This window comes from Enhydra lutris, unplaced genomic scaffold, assembly GCF_002288905.1.
Source record: "Enhydra lutris kenyoni isolate GAN:26980312 unplaced genomic scaffold, ASM228890v2 scaffoldscaffold120, whole genome shotgun sequence".
Taxonomy (NCBI): Eukaryota; Metazoa; Chordata; class Mammalia; order Carnivora; family Mustelidae; genus Enhydra; species Enhydra lutris.
In genome coordinates, this window is record NW_019154204.1 from 483,983 (window position 1) to 504,010 (window position 20,028).

Sequence of the window (20,028 nt, forward strand, 5' to 3'; positions counted from 1 at the left end):
TTAATCTGGTAAAACAAAACATTGTAACTACCACAAAAAGTCTAAATTGAAAAAAGAAAAAAAAAAAAGAAGAAAGAACAATGATCCATTCTTTGATCTACTAAATGATAAAATATCCTATAAATCTAAAATATCCTATAAATCCACTAAGTTACTAAAAGCATGTCACCCATATAGAAACTAACAAATATTACATGGTCAGAATTTATGTTCTCCCAAATAAATGTATATACATTGGAAATTTAGTATGTGGCAAAGGTATAATTTCAGGACAATGGGGAAATATAGTTAATAAAATTAATTGGGAACTCTTCAGTAAAATTCGGAAATATTATAAATTATCTCTTCTTTCTCTCAGTCATTGTAGATGGAATGGATTAAAAAGTTAAGCATAAAACAGAAAACTATAAAGAAACAAGATAAACATAATCTCTAAGTATATCTTCAGACATCAATCTATAAAATCATGTCCTTTCCCAAATAGTCTAAAAACACAAAACAGTATTCATCTGGGGTCTCTAAGACCCTTTATTATCTAAGACCTCTGGGATCCCTCAGAACTCACTTCCCACCACTCTTCTTTTCACTACCTCCCAGCCATACCAGACCTTTCCACATATGAATCTCTTTTTCCTCTAAACCCTTTGCACTCCATCCTCTTGTGATTTCCTCTACACCCAAGTTGTGTGTCTCTCTCCCTCATTTCATCAGGGAGAGCTTACATGGCAGCTCCCAGATCTCTTGTTACTTCATCTAGTCTCACCCTTTAGACTGTTGGTCTTCTTCACCTCTATTCTCCATCGGCTTGCTTACTTGGTGAAATTTGTACATCTTTGAAAAGCAGTGACATCATTTCTTTGCTCTTGCATCTCCAGACAAACCACATACATAAAATATGTTCAAATAATAATAATTCACTGAATTGAATGAAATAAAGAACACAGAAAGTCACACATGCATGAGTGACAAAGTTTAATGCATAAAAATCAAAACTTTTGTACCACAAAGTAAATAAAACAAAAATAACCAAAGGATAAACATCCCACTGGAAAGATTATTCATTGCTTATACAATGACATAGCAGAATAGATTCATACAGCAAAAATTTAAAAAAAAAGAAAAAAGAAAAGAAATTAATCATGTACAAATAACCACAAAACATTTCGGAAAGTGTTAAAACTCACCCTTGATCAAGTAAATTGATAATATGTAAGATTGACAACCAAAGACTGAAATGATCTACAATTCAATGTTACTGAAATTGTGACTATATGCCTTTCTAAATGTGGTTGGTAAAAGTATAAATTTATGGTTTCTGAAGGAAAATTTAAAGATGTCTACAAAATATATGAACATTGTTTGCTTTAGTATTCTAAGATCCATCTTCTAGAACTAGTAGTTAAGTTTGCAAGGATTTTAACATGTGCAGCTTCATTTGTAATTGTGAAAATGGGAAAATGCCCTTGGTAATTAGGTTTTCAGGATACATGTGCACAACATAAATTGATATGAAAAATACATCTATGATCTTGTCAGAACCAAAATTGCCAGGAGGTCCTCAACCTGCTCTTCTCTGGTTTGGTTTCTCAATTCTTGCGTTCCCCTCTTGGAATGACAAGCTTGCTATGCTGAGTGTGCTTATAATTTTTAACCTTCAAATTTTTGATACCATCTGCCTCCTGACACTTTACCCACTGTTCTGTCCCTAGCTGGTAGACAATTTGCTGTGTAGTGAGATTGAGGAAAACACCTTAGTGTGGGTGTCCTCAAGGCAGCACCTGTGACTAAGGGAGTTGGTCTGTGATCCCTAAGAGCAGGGATGCAGGGCAAGGGCAAAGATGGATTTGACCATAACTAAGAACTATGGCCCAAGGGTGTCAGAGAGATGAATGAAATTGTGATATTATGATGTAATAAGAAGCATATATATTGGTCTTTGTCTATAGTCCACAATTCCTGGAATATAACTCTTCAAACCCTTGTAATTTCCTCAGTGATTAGAGAAATAATCTTTCATTATGAAATTGTTTTTATCCTTGGTTCTTGAAATATTTACAGTGGTAAAAGTTCAATGGCTGTCATTTGTTATTTATATTAAAAAATCCCTTTCAACCACACTTGAGCTTATGATAATGAAATGACTTAAAAAAAAATTCTTGACAAACACCAGATCAGTGTCATTTCCAGGTGACTCACTCACATGATCAGAAAATTAGAACTTTCAGTCTCCACCCCAGCCCTGATATCTGGGGTGGGTATAGTGCTTGGAGGTTGAATCAATTACCAATGGCCAATGACTTCATATACTCAAATCTCAAAGGAATTAAGAAGGATGAAGGTATGGTTCACCTCACCAGGTAAAGAATCCCCTTCCAGTTCAGATGCTGGAAAAAGGTTAGGGGGACATGGTATGGTGGAAGAAAATAGTTGTGATTAAAAGCTCTTATCTCATACTTATTAAGAGTAATGGGAATTGTTAGCAGCTATGTTTTATCTTAAGTTATTGCCCCCCTTCTATTTTACTAATTTATGTAATAAAACCAATGGTGGTGGCTAACCTTTTAGATCTCAAAGAGCTTATTCCTAAATTGATATCACTTCTTGTGATATGGTAGCCAATAGGAGTTTCTATGTCCCTGAAGTTGGAGATGTGAACTTTTACCAAAAGACCAGGATAGAGATAGAGAGCAATGAATATGGACTCTGCCCCAGTAGATTTTCTCTCTAATTTCTCCAAATTCCTCTGTGCTGCATCTGCAGGGACAAGCCTTTATTCCGTGGTTGCATTCAGCTTTTATTCTGTGGTTGCATTCATCCAAATGGGGGGCCATGCCAGGAGGTAGTAAGGATGGAGTAGAGTTAGGTCAACATCTTGACCCCTGTTTTTTCTTCCTAGGAGTGCATCTGGATGTTTCTCTCCCCTAAAAAAAAAAAAAAAAAACTACTGTCCCCACACAGCCCTTCTGTCTTCAGGTTCCTGTAACTGCTCCTCTCCTCTTGCCTTTGTCCACAAGTAGCAATCATACCCACTGGGACTACCCCTGGAAAGTTCCTTAGTCTGTCCACAATGTAGGTGATTTTCTCTTTATTAAATATTATTCAAATTGCCCCACTTTTATATCTGTTCCTCGATGAGAGTCTGATTAATATAACTTACCTGTAATTGGTTGACAAGTTTAATTATAAACCCAGCTCTTCTGGTTAAAATCCAGACTCTTTTCCATTCTTCCTCATAGCTGTGGTGGGGTGGCAGTTGCCAGGTTAGCTGGGAGACCATTTTGGTTTCCATTACCTTATTAACTTAAGGAAGAGGAGTACACCCTTGTCTTCATTTCAGAGGGAGAAATAGTACCTGAGTACCACTCCTGAGTCTGGTACCTGAAGTGCTTTATAGAGAAGTGTAAGGTAGTACAATATGAAATAAAGAATCAATGAAAACAAATGAGTATGATGTAATATTTGATATGCAGGTGGATTTCATTTTTTCAGGCAGATTTGTAAAATAAATTGAATTGTATCAACAATCTCTTTCCCTCCCCAACTGCTAGTGTGTGGGCAATGTTTGTAAAAACAATACAATTCTTGTAATATTTTTCCCCACGATATATATTCTGTAGAGTATTTGAAGAAAATGACTCAATATAAAAAAGAAACCTGCATACATTCCATAACAACAAAACATAAAATAAAAATAGCCAGAATGTCTACAAGTAGAAAGAGCTGGAAATTAAAAAAAGCTACTGATTAGATTGTTGCACATTATTTTCAAAAAACATCATGAGACTCTGTCAGTATGAACATTTTTATGTCATTTAATGTAGAAAGTACTTAAGAAGCAGCAGGGCACTCTGAAACTGATGTCTGGATTAAAATATGAGCCTCCAGTATCCAAGCTCTGTTGATTTTGGCCTCAGTTCCCTCATTTATAAAATGGGGACAATGATGGTGCCTAATCAATAACTTCACTGTGAAAATTAAGTGAGTGAAGCCAGATAATTTTGTTAGAAATGTGCTTGGCAATAGTAAGCAGCTATGGTGTCCCAGGGTCCTGGGATCAAACCACACATCAGGCTCCAAACTCAGTAGGGAGTCTGCTTCAGATTATTTATCTCCTTCACCCTTTGCACCACCTCCCACTCATACATGTGCCTGCTCTCTTTCAAATAAATAAATAGATCTTAAAAAAAAAAAAAAAAGGAAAAGAATGAATACATGCATGCTTGGACGTAAGAGAAAAGTAAGCAAATGTACCAGTGAGTGAATGAAATCATCTTTACATATCCTAAAAAGAAAAGCCTAGGGTTGAACAGGAAAATCAATATTTCAGTAATTAGAGATAAATCAGTGTAGCATATTATTGATGAAACCACTGATTTGCTTGAAATCTGATTGCAGTTCTATTCTTGAGATGCTTGTATTTTCCAATTCCTCCTCTGAACATAGTATGAACTGTTTTACTCCAAACACCTCCGACACTAAATGTGTGAGATTTTTCCCACCAAAAACTAACTTTCCAACTCTCTGGATACCTATATTAAATGAAATTCTGACACTAATACTCAGAGTTAGCACAGACCCCCCCCCCAAGGTTTGAGGGCTCATTGATACAAATCAGATATGGTAGAAATGGCCTCATTGTGAATAACAAAAGATGTACCTCTCACCCATGTCACTCAGGAAATCCCAAGAGTCCTAGAAACTCTGTGCCATCAGGCAAAAAGAGTGAATTTATATATATTCCTTATTATATTACTAGGAGTCACAGGCAGATGGGGAATACGTGTATGGATAGATAGATCTAGAGTTAAATCTCAGTATAAAATATTAATAGTTTTATAATCGGTTAACCTTTATGAGATTAATAATATTTGCCTTGTGGAGTTATACATATTAGGGAAAAAATGTAAAAGACTTTACACAGATCATTTCCAAAGGCAATTACTCTAAACAATGAAAAAAATAATAACTAACATATTTGACTATACAACCAATTAACAATAAGACAGCATATATATTACATGTATATATCAATATGAACAACTAGCAAAACAATAGGATTATTAGCAAAAAACAAAACAGAAAATACTTTCTTTTTACCTCGGCCTGAAAAATGATGCATGAGCACATTCATGTCAGATTGTCACCTACCTTGAACTCAAGCAATATTAGAAGAGAAACTACCTCCCAAGTATACTGCACCTCAAATCAATTTTGGTCTCTTTCAATCTTTTCTTTCTCCTCACAAATTACTAAAGTCCCTAAATATTCCCCCTTGACCCTGCAAAGCCACAACAGTTCTCTAACACAATGCACCTGAGAGTCTTCTTCACATCCTTGTTCCGTAGCATGTAAATCAGGGGGTTCAGTATTGGGGTGACAACAGTGTAGAAGAGGGCTATGAACTTGCCCTGTTCATGAGAGTTACTCTTGGCTGGCTGGAGATACATAAAGATGATGCTCCCATAGAACAGAGCCACAACTGCCACATGGGAAGAGCAGGTGTTGAAGGCCTTTCTCCATCCTTCTGCTGACCCAATCTTCATCACAGCTCTGGCAGTGTGATTGTATGAGACCAGGATGAGACCCAGGAGGCAAGACAACAAAGATAAAGCTGGCCACATACATCTCCACCTCATTGAGGCTGGTGTCCACACAAGCCAGTTGCATAATGAAGGGCATCTCACAGAAGAAGTGGTCAATGTGATTGTTCCCACAGAGTGGCAGGAGCATAGTAAGTGTGGAGCCCACCACGCTGGTGGTCAGACCCCCAAGCCAAGAGGCAAGGGCCAAGCTGAGGCAAAGCTGTGGATGCATGATGACAGTGTAATGTAGTGGCCTACAGATGGCAACATAGCGGTCATAGGACATGACTGCCAGGAGGATGCATTCAGTTGCCCCCAGCCAGTGGGAGATATAGAATTGGACCACACACCGTCCATAGCTTATGGTTTTCTGTGGTCCCCAGAGGTTGACCAGGAGTTGTGGGACAATGCTTGTGGTAAAGCTAATGTCCAGGAAGGAAAGGTTGGCAAGAAAGAAGTACATAGGGGTATGGAGGTGCACATCCATGCAGGAAACCAGAATGATGATGCCATTGCCCAAGATAGACACCACATAAAAACCTGAGACAAGGATGAAGAGGATAGATTCTAGTGAGGGTTGTGTGGAGAAGCCCAGGAGTACAAAAACTTCTGGAGAACTTACATTGTCTATTTCCATCATCATGTGTAGCCAGGAGTGGGACAAAAAGACCACCTGTGGTGAGTGGGGGGCACAGAATATGGGGCCTCAAGTGACTATATCAGTTAGCAGACTTTAGACATAATTTTATACCCATTTTCTTGAAAGCATGTACTCAACTGCTCCATGGATGATGTTGCATCATCTTCCTGAAGGCCAGTTTGGAGAAGCATGAGACTATACATAGCCTGGGGAAAACGGACATTCATGCAATGTTCTTGGTACTGATTATTTTGTTGAAATATTACTTATAGTAGCAACATCTGGAGTCAGCCTGAATGTTTAGTGGTGAGATTTTCTTGGATAAAAGATTTCATGTGATGAAACACTGCAGAGGCAATAAAATCATTACCGTGTTACTCCCTTTTTTAGTTAATGGCCACATGGAGTCCACCATGATATTTCCCTTTTAAATCCCACAATCAGCAAATTTTTGCTTTAACATTAAATTCTATTCTCATGGGGCGCCTGGGTGGCTCAGTGGGTTAAGCCGCTGCCTTCGGCTCAGGTCGTGATCTCAGGGTCCTGGGATCGAGTCCCGCATCGGGCTTTCTGCTCAGCAGGGAGCCTGCTTCTCTCTCTCTCTCTCTCTCTCTCTCTCTCTCTCTCTGCCTACCTCTCTGTCTACTTGTGATCTCTCTCTGTCAAATAAATAAATAAAATCTTTAAAAAAAATAAAAATAAAAAAAAAAATAAATTCTATTCTCTTCACTTCTTGCAGCTCCTTGCTACCATCCTGGCATCCGTCACCATCATTTATCACCTGGATTATTGTTCTAATATCTTAACTTGCCTTCTTGCTTTCCCCATTAGTTCCCTTCAGCATGTTCCCAACACAGAAGCTAGAAGATTATCTTAGGATACAATATGATCATACTGCTCTTAACAGCCCTGTTGTCTTATAGCAAGGCTTTCAGTGACTTTCCCCCAAGACATCCATCCACAAACTCAATTCTTACCTCCTTCAGGTTATTGTTCAGAAGTCATCTTTCATTAAACAAAAAATGGTATTTTTTAAAGTGCTTATTTAAATTCCAGTTAGTTAACCTACAGTGTAATGATTGAACACTTCCATACACTGAAGCAAATGCGCTATTTAATATTGAAACCCCTCTGAACTCCCTTCTCTTCCTTTCCAGCTTTGTTTTTATTCATAGTACTTATCACTAAGGAACAAATATGCTATACTAAGTTACTATGTTTGTAACTGTCTCACTCTGCTAGAGTTTAAATTCCATGGACTCCTAGCTTTCTGTTTACTTTGTTTGTTTCTTAGTCCCCAGTGCCTAGCTCATGTCTGGTACACAAAAATCCTTTAATCAACAGTCACTGAATGAGCAAAATGTGAAAAAGGTCATTATAACGGGTACATGGAGCAGAACAATATAAAGGCATAGTTAAGGAATGCTCAGTGTAATCTCATAGCAGTGGTATCAGGAAAGAACTCTTGGGACTGTCAGAGTCATGCAAAGAATAAATCCATCATAATTAGAACCCATCCAGGTGTGAAGAACAGAGCAGCTATAAACTCAAAGGTCTGCCTTTCTAAATCCCAGGGAGTGTAATTCATTCATCTCTAAAATGGGAAGTTGATCAAGGAAAATAGACTTGAATACACATGTTTATTCACAGATTTTCAAAATATGTGTAGAGTTTCCATCATGCATATGTAAAAATGGGGCTCAGAGGGCTTCAGACATTTGCCAAAATTTATACATAGACTCTATACCAGTGTGGACCTCACTGAGCCACAATGCTGAGATAATTGTCTGCTTTGCATGTAGCAGAGCAGTGCAGCACTGATGCTCTGAAAAAGCATCTGGGAAATGAATTCTGACCTCCTGTAACCTGGGGAAACATGGAGAGCTGCAAGGACATGGGTGGCTTCAAAATGTGGATGTGAGAGAGAAGTGAACGAGGGCAGATATGAGCAACTGAGTCATGACACAATGAGGTGATTACCCTATATAGAGAGTCATCTCAGATGAGCTGATGAGGACAAAGAAAAGTGAAAGGCAAAACCCAAAACCATATTGTCCCCTATGGATATAAGCATCCCCTCTATGGAGATATGTACATTTTGTGGGCTCACATATGAAGAAAATGTAGGAATGTCACCAAGAGATGGCAGCCATAAGGTCAGTCATGAGGTAATAGTTCAGTAGAATTTTTGAGGAAGTAGAGACCTTTGTGGTGATCTGATCTATTTCTAGAAATGTTCAGTGGTTTACCCAAAGTCCCAGAGCTGCTCAGTGCTGGCACTGGAGCTACACCCAAGGCATTCAGATTCTTAGTACAAAAATAACATTCCCTTTAAGTAAAGGGGGAGGTTTTCTCATTCTCAGAGATTCACCAAAACTGTCACAATAAATAATCATTCTTGAAAATGTGATCTCACCCCAAGTCCTGTGACATCATGACAAAGAAAGATAGCATGGAGACAGTTGTGAAAACGTTTTGAGTTCAAATTTTAAATCAATTATGCAGTCATAAACTCTACTCCTGGCTGTAGGTAACCTGCCAAAATACCAAAGACCTCAAGAAGAGCAAGTCAGATTATTGAAATGCATCCATATTCAGCAAACTTAACTGGAATTACCAGAAACTTTGTGATCCCAGTTCATCTTAAATACCATAAAAAACAAACAAATGAACAAACAAATAAGCAAACCTAAGAATGTCACTTACTGATGGTGAGCTAGGAGCAGCATCTCCCTGTATGGAGGGTGGAAATATCAAATAATGTGGAGTATTTTATTTCAAATATTGTTAAAACCCATGAATTCAATGGATATGACATTAAAAAGTAGGAAGGTAGCCATGGGATTTGAGAAGCCCTGAAAATATTGGAAATCTCCAAGTCATTGGTGGCAGACGTGTTAGATTCTGTTCAAATGTATGTCTAAAGAACACTTTCTTAAATTTTAAAATCAGAATAGGTTTTAGTTAGAGAGAAACACTATTTTTTTCCTATGAAAACTGTTAGGAAAAAGAATGAGGATGGCTCATAGTGTTTCCAGAATGAGAAATATATACCCACTCTCAAAGGACCTAGTGTGTCATAAAGCCTGTGTAATCACAAGACACTCATTTTATCCTCTAGAGCATTCAGAAGGGAGACAGAAGGTGATGTATGTATCAGGGGAGTGAAATTGGTGGGAAGAAAGCTTTGGAGATTTTTTCTTCTTTTGAATAATTATAATTTCATTGTAATCAAATAAATGGTTATTTTTATGAATAAAACACCCTTTTAAGTTTTTATACTGCTAAACACTGCTTACAGAACATAGAAATCAAGTCTCTACTCAAAGATTTATCATGCAGTGGAAGAGAGTCTGAAATATTTGCTCATTACAGTAATTTTGGTACATGTTGCTATAGATTTTCTTTTTTTTTTCAAGAGAGAAGAAGACATTAAGAATTTTATTTTTTTATTTTTGTTATTTAAATTCAATTATCCAAGATATAATACATCATTATCTTTTGATATAATGTTCAATGATTCATTAGTTGAGTATACCACCCAGTGCTCACAGATTTTCTTCAAAATTCAATCATATAATTACTGGTGTCCAACACAGCAATGAACTAACATCTTTTCTTTAAAATGAACTTATTTTTGTTGTATTAAAATACACACAATGAATTTAGCATAATAATTTTTACATATACAAATCAGTGAAATTAAGTGCATTCGCAAAATATTGCAACCATCACCATCTAGTTACAGAACTTTCTCATCGCTCCAGATGTACCCCCTACATAGTCACTCTTCATTTGCTTTCTTTCTCCAGGCCTTGGCAACAACTAATCTGCTTTCTCTCTCTAAGAATCTACCTATTGTGAATATTCCACATATATGAAATCATGCATTTTGTGGCTTTCTGTGTTTGGTTTCTTTCACTTAGCATACTGTCTTCTTCATCCACCTTGTAACATGTGTCAGTATTTCACTCACTCTTGTAGCTGCATACTATTCCGTTGTGTGCCTTCACTATATTATATTTACCTATTCATTTGCTGATGAAGATATATTTCCTCACAGTTTTGATTTGTACTTCCCTAGAGACTGATGGTATTATGCATGTGTTTATGTACTTTTGGATTTTTTTGTACTTTTGTGATTCTGGAGAATCACAGTTCTGGAGATCTTTTTTGGAGCAGGATTTATTCAGGTCCTTTGTCCACTTTTCATTGCATTATTTGTTTGTTGTTGTTGTTAAGAAAAGAGTTCTTTATATATTCTGATTATTAGATCCCTTATAGCCAGATCATTTGCAAATATTTTCTTTCATCTGTGTGCTGGGTTTTTTTTTTTCACTTTTTTCATATTTCATAGTGTCCTTTGACAAAGAAATTTTTCTTTCATGAAGTCCAGTGTATTTATCTTTTGTTTCTTTTGTTTGGGGTATCACATTTAGGAAACCATTGCCAAATCCAGACTCATGAAGTGTTCTTTCTGTATTTTCTTTTAAGAGTTGTATAATTTTAACCCTTGTAATAAGGTCCCTGACCATGTATGTATGTATGTTTTAATATGGTATTAGATAGCAGTTCAGCTTCATTCTTTTATAGGCACATATTCAGTTGTTCCAGGAACATTTGCAGAGGAAACTATTCTTTCCCCATTGAATAGTCTTGACACCCCTGTCTAAAATCAATTGCCACAGATGTATGAGTTTATTTCTGTACTTCCAATTCTGTAGCACTGACCTATTGTTATGTTAGGACCAATTTTGATTACTGTAGATTTTTAGTAAGTTTTGAAATTGGAAAATATGAGGCCTGTTATTTGTTTTTTGCCCCCATTATTGTTTTGCATATTCTGGGTCCCTTGTAATTAAAAATGAATTTGAGATTTGGCCTTTCTGTTTTTATGACAATGAAAACAAAAACATTGGGGTTTTGATAGGCATTGTATTAAATCCATGGATCACTTTGGGGAATGCTGCCATCTAAGCCATATTAGGTCTTCCCAATCAGAGACATTGATGTCTTTCTATTTATTTAGGTCTTCAATATTTTCATTAATATTTTATTGTTTTCAGTGTGTAAGTTTTAAACATTCTTAAATTTATTCCTAAGTATTTTCTTTCTTCCATGCTATTATAAATAGAATTACTCTGTTAATTTCCTTTTGGGATGTTTATTGCTAATGTACAAAAATACAACTGTATTTTGTGTTTTGATTAAACATCTTCAACTTTGGTCAATTAATTTATTAGCTCTAACAGTTTTGTGGATTCTTCAGGATTATATACATTAAAAATCATGCCATTTGTGAATAGAGATCTTTTTACTACTCCCTTTTCATTTTGAGAGTTTTTATTTCTTTTGTTTGCATGATTACTTTGGCTAGAACTTTAGCATAATGTTGAATAGAAGTAGTAAAAGTGGATGCTGTTGACTTGTCCCAGATTTTAGGGAGTAATCTTAGTTTTTCACAATTGAGATGTTAGGTGTGGGTTTTTAAAATTATACCACCTTACTGTGTTGAAGCAGTTTCCTTCTTGAATTACAAGAAATTGATTTTTGTATGCTGAACTGTCCTTGTATTCCTATACTAAATCTCACTTTGTCATCATGTATAATGCTTTTAATATGTTCTGCAGGATTTGATTTGCATTTTTTTGGATGATTTCTGTATCTATATTCACAAAGTATATTGATCTGCAATTTTCTTTCCTTCAATGTCTTTAGTTAACAGCTGTACATTTTTACATATATTCTGGAATAACTTCACTAGATAGTATTTCTTATTCCTCTAGCATTGGTCCCTAATTGAGCCATGATTAACTTACTCTTTAATTTGTGTAAAGATTTGGGCAAGCATAATTACTAAGAATTTGGCCTTTGAAATTTGTCAAGACCAAGTTTGCACATTGCACTGGAACTAGCTAGTTCTGGCTATTAGTCAAGTCTCTTAAATTTACTTATCTTCTATTTTTTAATATGCACATTAAAAGATTTGCAGAATATCATTCTAATTTTTATCTCAGTAAAGGTAAGGTCTGTGTCTAAACTGGTAACTATTATATTCTCCATTGTCCCAATATATGTCTTGATATGATACCTGGCATGTTGAGACCATTCAATACATATTTATTATTATTATTATCATTATTATTCAATGAATGAATGATTTCAAATCTATTCTGTTAATGAGTATATAATGCTTTTGATATAACATAGGGATGCAGGCTTTGGAATATGTATTTGACATAATTTATTCCAATATGAGTCATTTTACACCAATTATAGTTTTATCTAAATTTTGAATTATCCCTGAATTATGAAGATTACTCCTAATTAACTCTGTAAAGAGCTATTATGAGTGCCACCTTAGGAGGTCAGTAGGGCTTTGAGTGGGTTTGCTCAAGGTCATGTCTACAAAATGGCAGGGCAAGGATGGCATTTATTTTCTGCTACTAAGTAACATTCCTTTCCTATTTCACACATTCCCTTATTGACCTCCTCTAGTCCAATGGGTTAAAATACTAAATCCTGAAGACTTTCCATGTTATATCTGTGGTCAGCACCTCTATCACAAAGGTCAGATTTCTATAGCTATTTGCCTATACTGTTATGAACAGAATTGTGTCCTCTCCATTTATATGTTGAAATCTTAATCCCCAATGTGACTCCCCGCAACAGGTGAAAGATATATACTTTTAATTTTTCTTTTTTCATGCATTTGTGCCTGTTAATGAATGTGTGTGTGGCAAGTTGTGATGGAAACAAATGTATTAGTTTGCTAAGGCTGATATAGCAAAATACAAAAAACCAAAACAAAACAAAAAAAGCAACACAGCTGTGTAGCTAAAATAACAGAAATCTATTTCTCACAGTTCTGGAGGATACAGTTTTGTAAAGATCAAGGTGCCATCAGGGTTAGTTTCTCCTGAGGCATCTCTCTGTGGCTTGTAGATGGTACTTCTGTGTCTTCACATGTCTGTGCATCCCTGGTGTCTCTCTGTGTATTCAGATCTCCTTTTCTTATGACACCAGTCATTTTGAAACAGGGCCTACTCTAATGACATCATTTTAAGTTAATTATTGCTTTAAAGAGCCTATCTTCAAATATGCTTTCTAAGGTAATGGAATTAGGGTTTCAACATATGAATGGGGTGAGGTCATAATTCAGTCCATAGCATTGTGATTTTTCTATTCTGAAAGTTCAGAACTATGGTCAATGCTCTAACAGGGAAGAACTCACTTAAGTTCTTCCCTGACTCCTTCTTTTTTTAGTTTTATTGAGGTATGATTGACAAATATTGTATATATTTAAGATGTACGCAGTGATTTTTTTACTTATGTATACATTGTGAAATAATGCCCCCAATTAAGCTAATTAACCTGTCCATCACCTCACCTTTCTTCCGTTGTGTGTGATGAGAACAGATTTATTCTCTTAGTACATTTTGAGTATATAACACAGTATTGTTAACTAGAGTCACCAGGTTGTATATTACTTCCCCAGAACTTATTAATCCTCTAGCTGAATGCTTATACCCTTAATTCAGTTAGCTCTGACAAGATCTAAAACTCCTTTTTCTGCAATACAGAAACAGAGTCACAAAGAGCATCTTGCAGGCTAGCCTGTCACCTCTTACATCCCTTCCAGAGCCATTCCTGATACTTTGCTTAGGCAAAGATGCATGACATCTTTGTGAACAGCTGCGTATGTTCACACACACATATACATACTGAAACACACTTGCTGAAACAGTTTAATAACTGACTATTCAGACTGATTCAGGCTGACTGATTCAGTCTACCTACAAAAATACAAAAGAACTTAGAAAAGTTTTGAAATACACATTAAAATGCATACCACAGGGGGCACCTGGGTAGCTCAGTCATTAAGTGTCTGCCTTTGTCTCAGGTCACGATCCCAGGATCCAGCGCTGGCATAGGGCTTCTTGCTCAGTGGGGATCCTGCTTCTCCTTCTCCCTCTTCCTGCTGCTTCCCCTGCTTTGCTGTCTCTCTCACATAAATGAATAAAGTCTTAAAAAAGTAAAATTCAGGGGCGCCTGGGTGGCTCAGTGGGTTAAAGCCTCTGTCTTCGGCTCAGGTCATGATCCCAGGGTCTTGGGTTAGAGCCCTGCATTGGGCTCTCTACTCAGCGGGGAGCCTGCTTCCTCCTCTCTCTCTGCCTGACTCTCTGCCTACTTGTGATCTCTCTCTCTGTCAAATAAATAAATAAAATCTTAAAAAAAAAAAAAAAAGTAAAATTCAGGGGTGCCTGGGTGGCTCAGTCAGTTAAGCGTCTGCTTTTGGCTCAGACCATGATCCCAGGGTCCTGGGATCGAGTCCCACATCGGTCTCCCTGCTCGGCCGGGAGTCTGCTTCTCCCTCTGCCCCTCCCACTCTGTCTGTCTGTCTGTCTCTCTGTGTGTCAAATAAAAAAAAAATAATAAAATCTTTAAAAAAAAAAAAAGGTAAAATTCATAACACAAATCCCATCAGAGCAACTTGGCAGTTTGGGAAAAACAAAAGCAGGACGTTACTTGATTTGGTTATTTATGTATGTATGTATGTATGTATTATTTATTTATTTTTATTGCTTTACTTAACTAATAAGTTTCTATTGAATAAATTGAGGTTTAAACTAAGAATGCTGAGGAATCTCCATACTGTTTTCCACAGTGGCTATACCAATATGCAGTCCCACCAATAGTGTACAGAGGTTCCCTTTTCTCCAAATCCTTACTGTCTTTTGTTATCTTTTGTGATTTTGAAAATTGTGACATGACATCTCATTGTGGTCTTTATTTGTATTTCCTGATGGCTAGTGGTATTAAACACCTTTTTATGTGCCCGTTGGCTAATACCTGTACTTCCATGTTTATTGCAGCATTATTCACAATAGCCAAAATATGGGGAAAAAAAAAAGGTGTCTGTTGAAGGATGAATGGATAAAGATACAATGGAACATTATTCAGTAGTAAAAATAATGAGATCCTTTCATTTGAAACATGGGTGAAACTGAAGTGTGTTATGCTAAGTGAAATAAGTCATACAGAGAAAGAAAAGTACTACATCATTTCATCTATAAATGAAAGGAAGGAAAGAGAGAAGGAAAAAAGGAAGAAATAAAGAAGAAAAAAGAAAGAAAGAGAAAAAAAGGGAGAAAGAGAAAGAAACTCAACTTCTAGAAACAGAGCATTGGATGATGGTTTTCAGGGGGCTGGGGAGTGGGAAAAAATGGGGAGATACTGGTCAAAGGGTACAAAATTTTAGTTATTAGATATTTAATTTCTGAGGATCTAACACACCACACAGTGACTATTGTTAGTAATACTGCACTGTATTTTTGAAATTTGCTGAAAGTAAATCTGAAGTGTTCTCATTACGAAAAAAAAAAAAGTCTCCATGAAGTGATAGATGTGATAATTTACTTCATTTTAGTGATCATTTCACAATGTGTATGTATATCAAATCATCAAGTTGTATACTTTATTTATTTTTTTGGTGGGGGAATTTGGGGTAGAACATTTTATTTTATTTTTAAAATTTGTATTTTAACTCCACTCAGTTAACATACAGTGTAATATTAGTTTCAAGTATGCACTATAGTGAGTCAATACTTCCATACAGTAACTAGTGCTCATCAGCTCATCACAAGTGCTCTTCTTAATCCCCATCACCTGTTTTCCCCTATCCCCCTAACCACTCCCCTCAGGTCACCACCAGTGTGTTCTCTATTGTTAACAGTCTGTTTCTTGGTTTGTCTTGCTCTCTCTTGTTTCCCCCCTTTGCTCCTTTGCTTACTTAAATTCCACATATGAATGAAATAATATGAAAATTGTCTTTCTCTGACAGACTTACTTCACTTAGAATAATAACTCTCTAGCTGCATCCTTATTTGCAAATAGCAATATTTCATTCTTTCTTATGGCTGAGGAATATTGCATTATATCAAGTCTTTTTTTTTTTTTCTCTCAGAACCAGGATTAAGGTTAGGTTTAGGGCTAAAATAATGGTTAAGGTTAAGGTTAGAGAACAATTTAAGGACATATCCCTATTATCTTGCATTTGTTGAGGGTTTTTTGGTTTTTGGGTTTTTTTGTTTTTTTGTTTTTAACCATGGCTGTGTATTATACTTTGTCAAATTTTTTTTTTCTGTATCTGTTGAGAGGATCATATGATCCTTACCTTTTCTTTTATTAATGTGATGTATCACACTGACTGATTTGCAAATACTGAATCACCCTTGCAAGCTAGGAATAAATCTCACTTCACTGTGGTGAAAAATCGTTTTTAATATATTGTTGAATTCAGTTTGTTAGAATTTTATTGAGAATTTTTTCATTTATGTTTATCAAAGATATTGGCTGATAGTTCTCTTTTTAGTGGATTTTTTTTATCTGGTTTTGGTAGCAGGGTATTGCTGGCCTTATGGAATGACTTTTAAAGTTTTCCTTTTGTTTATATTTTCTGGAATAGTTTGAGAAGAATAAATATTAACTCTTCCTTTTTTATTATTTTTTTGAAAAGCATGAGTGTGGGAAGGGGAAGAGGGAGAGGGGGAGAAAGAATCTTAAACAGGTTCCACCCCACCTGGGGCTTGATCTCATGATTCTGAGAACGTAACCTGAGCTGAAATCAAGAGTTGGATGCTTAATCAGCTGAGCCACCCAGGCACCCCAGTATTAACTCTTCTTTAAATGTTTGGTAGGATTTCCTTGCAAAACCATCTGGCCCTGCATTCTTTCTTGTTTGCTGGGAGATTTCTAAATTTGGATTCAATTTTTTTTTTTTTTTTTTTTTTTTTGCTGGATATCAGTCTGCTCAAGTTTTTTTATTTCTTCCTATTTTAGTTTTGGTAGTTTAAATGTTTCTAGGAATTTATCCATTTCTTTCAGGTTGTCCAATTTGTTGGCATATCAATTTTTATAACATTTTCTTATAACTGTATTTCTGTAGTTTTGGTTGTTATTTCTCTTCTCTAATGTGTGATTTTATTTATTTGGGTCCTTTCTGTTTTCTTGTTAAGTCTATCTGGTGGTTATTAATTTTATTAATTTTTTCAAAGCACTAATCTATTTTAATTGATAATATTCTATTTTGTGTGCATTTTTTATTTTAGTTTCTTTTTTTTTCAAAGATTTTATTTATTTATTTGAGAGAGAGATAGTGAGAGAGAGTATGAGAGGGGAGAAGGTCAGAGGGAGAAGCAGACTCCCAGTGAAGCTGGGAGCCTGATGTGGGACTCAATCCCAGAACCTCTAGGATTATGACCTGATCTGAAGGCAGTTGCTTAGCCAACTGAGCCACCCAGGCGCCCTTATTTTAGTTTCTATATCATTCATTTCTGCTTTAATCTTTATTATTTCCCTTCTGCTGGGTTTAGGCTTTGTTTTTCTTTTTCTAGCTCCTTAGGTGTAACATTAAGTACGTATGTGAGACTTTTCTTGCTTCTTGCTGTAGGGTTGTGTTGCAATATACTTCCCTCTTACGACTGCCTTTTCTGCAGCCCAAAGATTTTGGATGGTAGTGTTTTCACTTTCATTTGTTTCCATGTATGTATTTCTTTCTTTTTTGATTTCCTAGGTGACCCCTTCATTCTTTAGAAGCATGTTGTTTAACCTCTGTATATTTGTGGTCTTTCCAGATTTTTTCTTGTGGTTGACTTCTAGTGAGATTCCATATGCATGGTATGATCTCAGTCTTTTTTTTTTTTTTTTTAATTTCTTTTCAGCATAACAGAATTCATTGTTTTTGCACCACAAAAACAAAATGCAATACGTGCCTTCCCTAATATGCACCACCTGGCTCCACGAACATCCCACACCCCACCCCTTCAAAACCCTCAGATTGTTTTTCAGAGTCCATAGTCTCTCATGGTTCACCTCCCCTTCTAATTTCTCTCAACTCCCTTCTCCTCTCCATCTCCCTATGTCCTCCATGCTATTTGTTATGCTCCACAAATAAGTGAAACCATATGATAATTTACTCTCTCTGCTTGACTTATTTCACTCAGCATAATCTCTTCCAGTCCTGTCCATGTTGAAACAAAAGTTGGGTATTCATCCTTTCTGATGGAGGATATACTCCATAGTGTATATGGACCACATCTTCCTTATCCATTCGTCCATTGAAGGGCATCTTGGTTCTTTCCATAGTTTGGCGACCATGGCCATTGCTGCTATGAACATTGAGGTACAGATGGCCCTTCTTTTCACTACATCTGTATCTTTGGGGTAAATACCCAGTAGTGCAATTGCAGGGTCATACAGAAGCTCTATTTTTAATTTCTTAAGGAATCTCCACACTGTTCTCCAAAGTGGCTGCACCAACTTGCATTCCCACCAACAGTGGAAGAGGGTTCCCCTTTCTCCACATCCTCTCCAACACATGTTGTTTCCTGTCTTGCTAATTTTGGCCATTCTAACTGGTGTAAGGTGGTATCTCAATGTGGTTTTAATTTGAATCTCCCTGATGGCTAGTGATGATGAACATTTTTTCATGTGCCTGATAGCCATTTGTATGTCTTCATTGGAGAAGCGTCTGTTCATATCTTCTGCCCATTTTTTTGATATGATTATCTGTTTTGTGTGTGTTGAGTTTGAGAAGTTCTTTATAGATCCTGGATATCAGCCTTTTGTCTATACTGTCATTTGCAAATATCTTCTCCCATTCCGTGGGTTTTGTTGACTGTTTTCTTTGCTGTGCAGAAGCTTTTGATCTTGATGAAGTCCCAAAAGTTCATTATGGCTTTTGTTTCCTTTGCCTATGGAGACATATCTTGAAAGAAGTTGTTGTGGCTGATATCGAAGAGGTTACTGCCTATGTTCTCCTCTAGGATTCTGATGGATTCCTGTCTCACGTTGAGGTCTTTTATCCATTTTGAGTTTATCTTTGTGTACGGTGTAAGAGAATGGTCGAGTTTCATTCTTCTACATATAGCTGTCCAATTTTCCCAGCAGCATTTATTGAAGAGACTGTCTTTTTTCCACTGTATATTTTTTCCTGCTTTGTCGAAGATCACTTGACCATAGAGTTGAGGGTCTGTATCTGTGCTCTCTAATCTGTTCCACTGGTCTATGTGTCTGTTTTTATGCCAGTTGATCTCAATCTTTTTGTGTCTGTTGAGGCCTGATTTGTGACTCAGTAGGGAATCTCTTTTGGAGAACACTTCATGAGAACTTGAAAAAAATGTGTATTCTGCTGCTTTAGGATGAAATGTTCTGAACATATCTCTGAAGTCTATCTAGTCCAGTATGTCATTCAAAGCCCTTGTTTCCTTGTTGGTCTTCTACTTAGAGGATCTGTCCTTGCTGTGAGTGGGATGTTAAAGTCCTCTACTACTATTGTATTATCATCAATGATTTCTCTTATGTTTCTTATTAATTGTTGTATATATTTGGGTACTCCTGTGTTCGGTGCACAGATATTTACAATTGTCATATCTTCTTGTTGGATTGTCCCCTTTATTATTATATAGTGATCCTCTTTATCTATTGTTAGAGTTTTTGTTTGAAAGTCTATGGTCTGAAATAAGTATGGATACTCTAGCTTTCTTTTGACATCTTTTTGTATGATAGTTTTTTTCTCCATCCTCTCACTTTCAATCTGCAGAAGTCTTTTGTATAAAATGAGTCTCTTGTAGGCAGCATCTGGATGGGTCTTTTTTTTTTTTTTTTGGTCCATTCTGTCACCCACGTCATTTAATTGGAGCATTTACTCCATTTACATTCAGAGTAATTATTAATTGATATGTATTTTTTGCCAATTTACTTCTTGTTTTGTACTTGTTTTTTAAAGATTTTCTCTCATTATTT

At 36.2% G+C, this 20,028-nt stretch overlaps 1 protein-coding gene across 1 annotated transcript; it reads right to left on the reverse strand.

Annotated features, from left to right (window-relative positions):
- Positions 1–5,258: 5,258 nt before the first annotated feature.
- On the reverse strand, positions 5,259–6,222 carry LOC111139834 (olfactory receptor 2C3). Its single transcript, XM_022492246.1, is given in 2 exon segments — positions 5,259–5,588; positions 5,590–6,222. Coding segments are annotated over 2 exon segments (963 nt in total).
- Between the last annotated feature and the right edge of the window lie 13,806 nt (positions 6,223–20,028).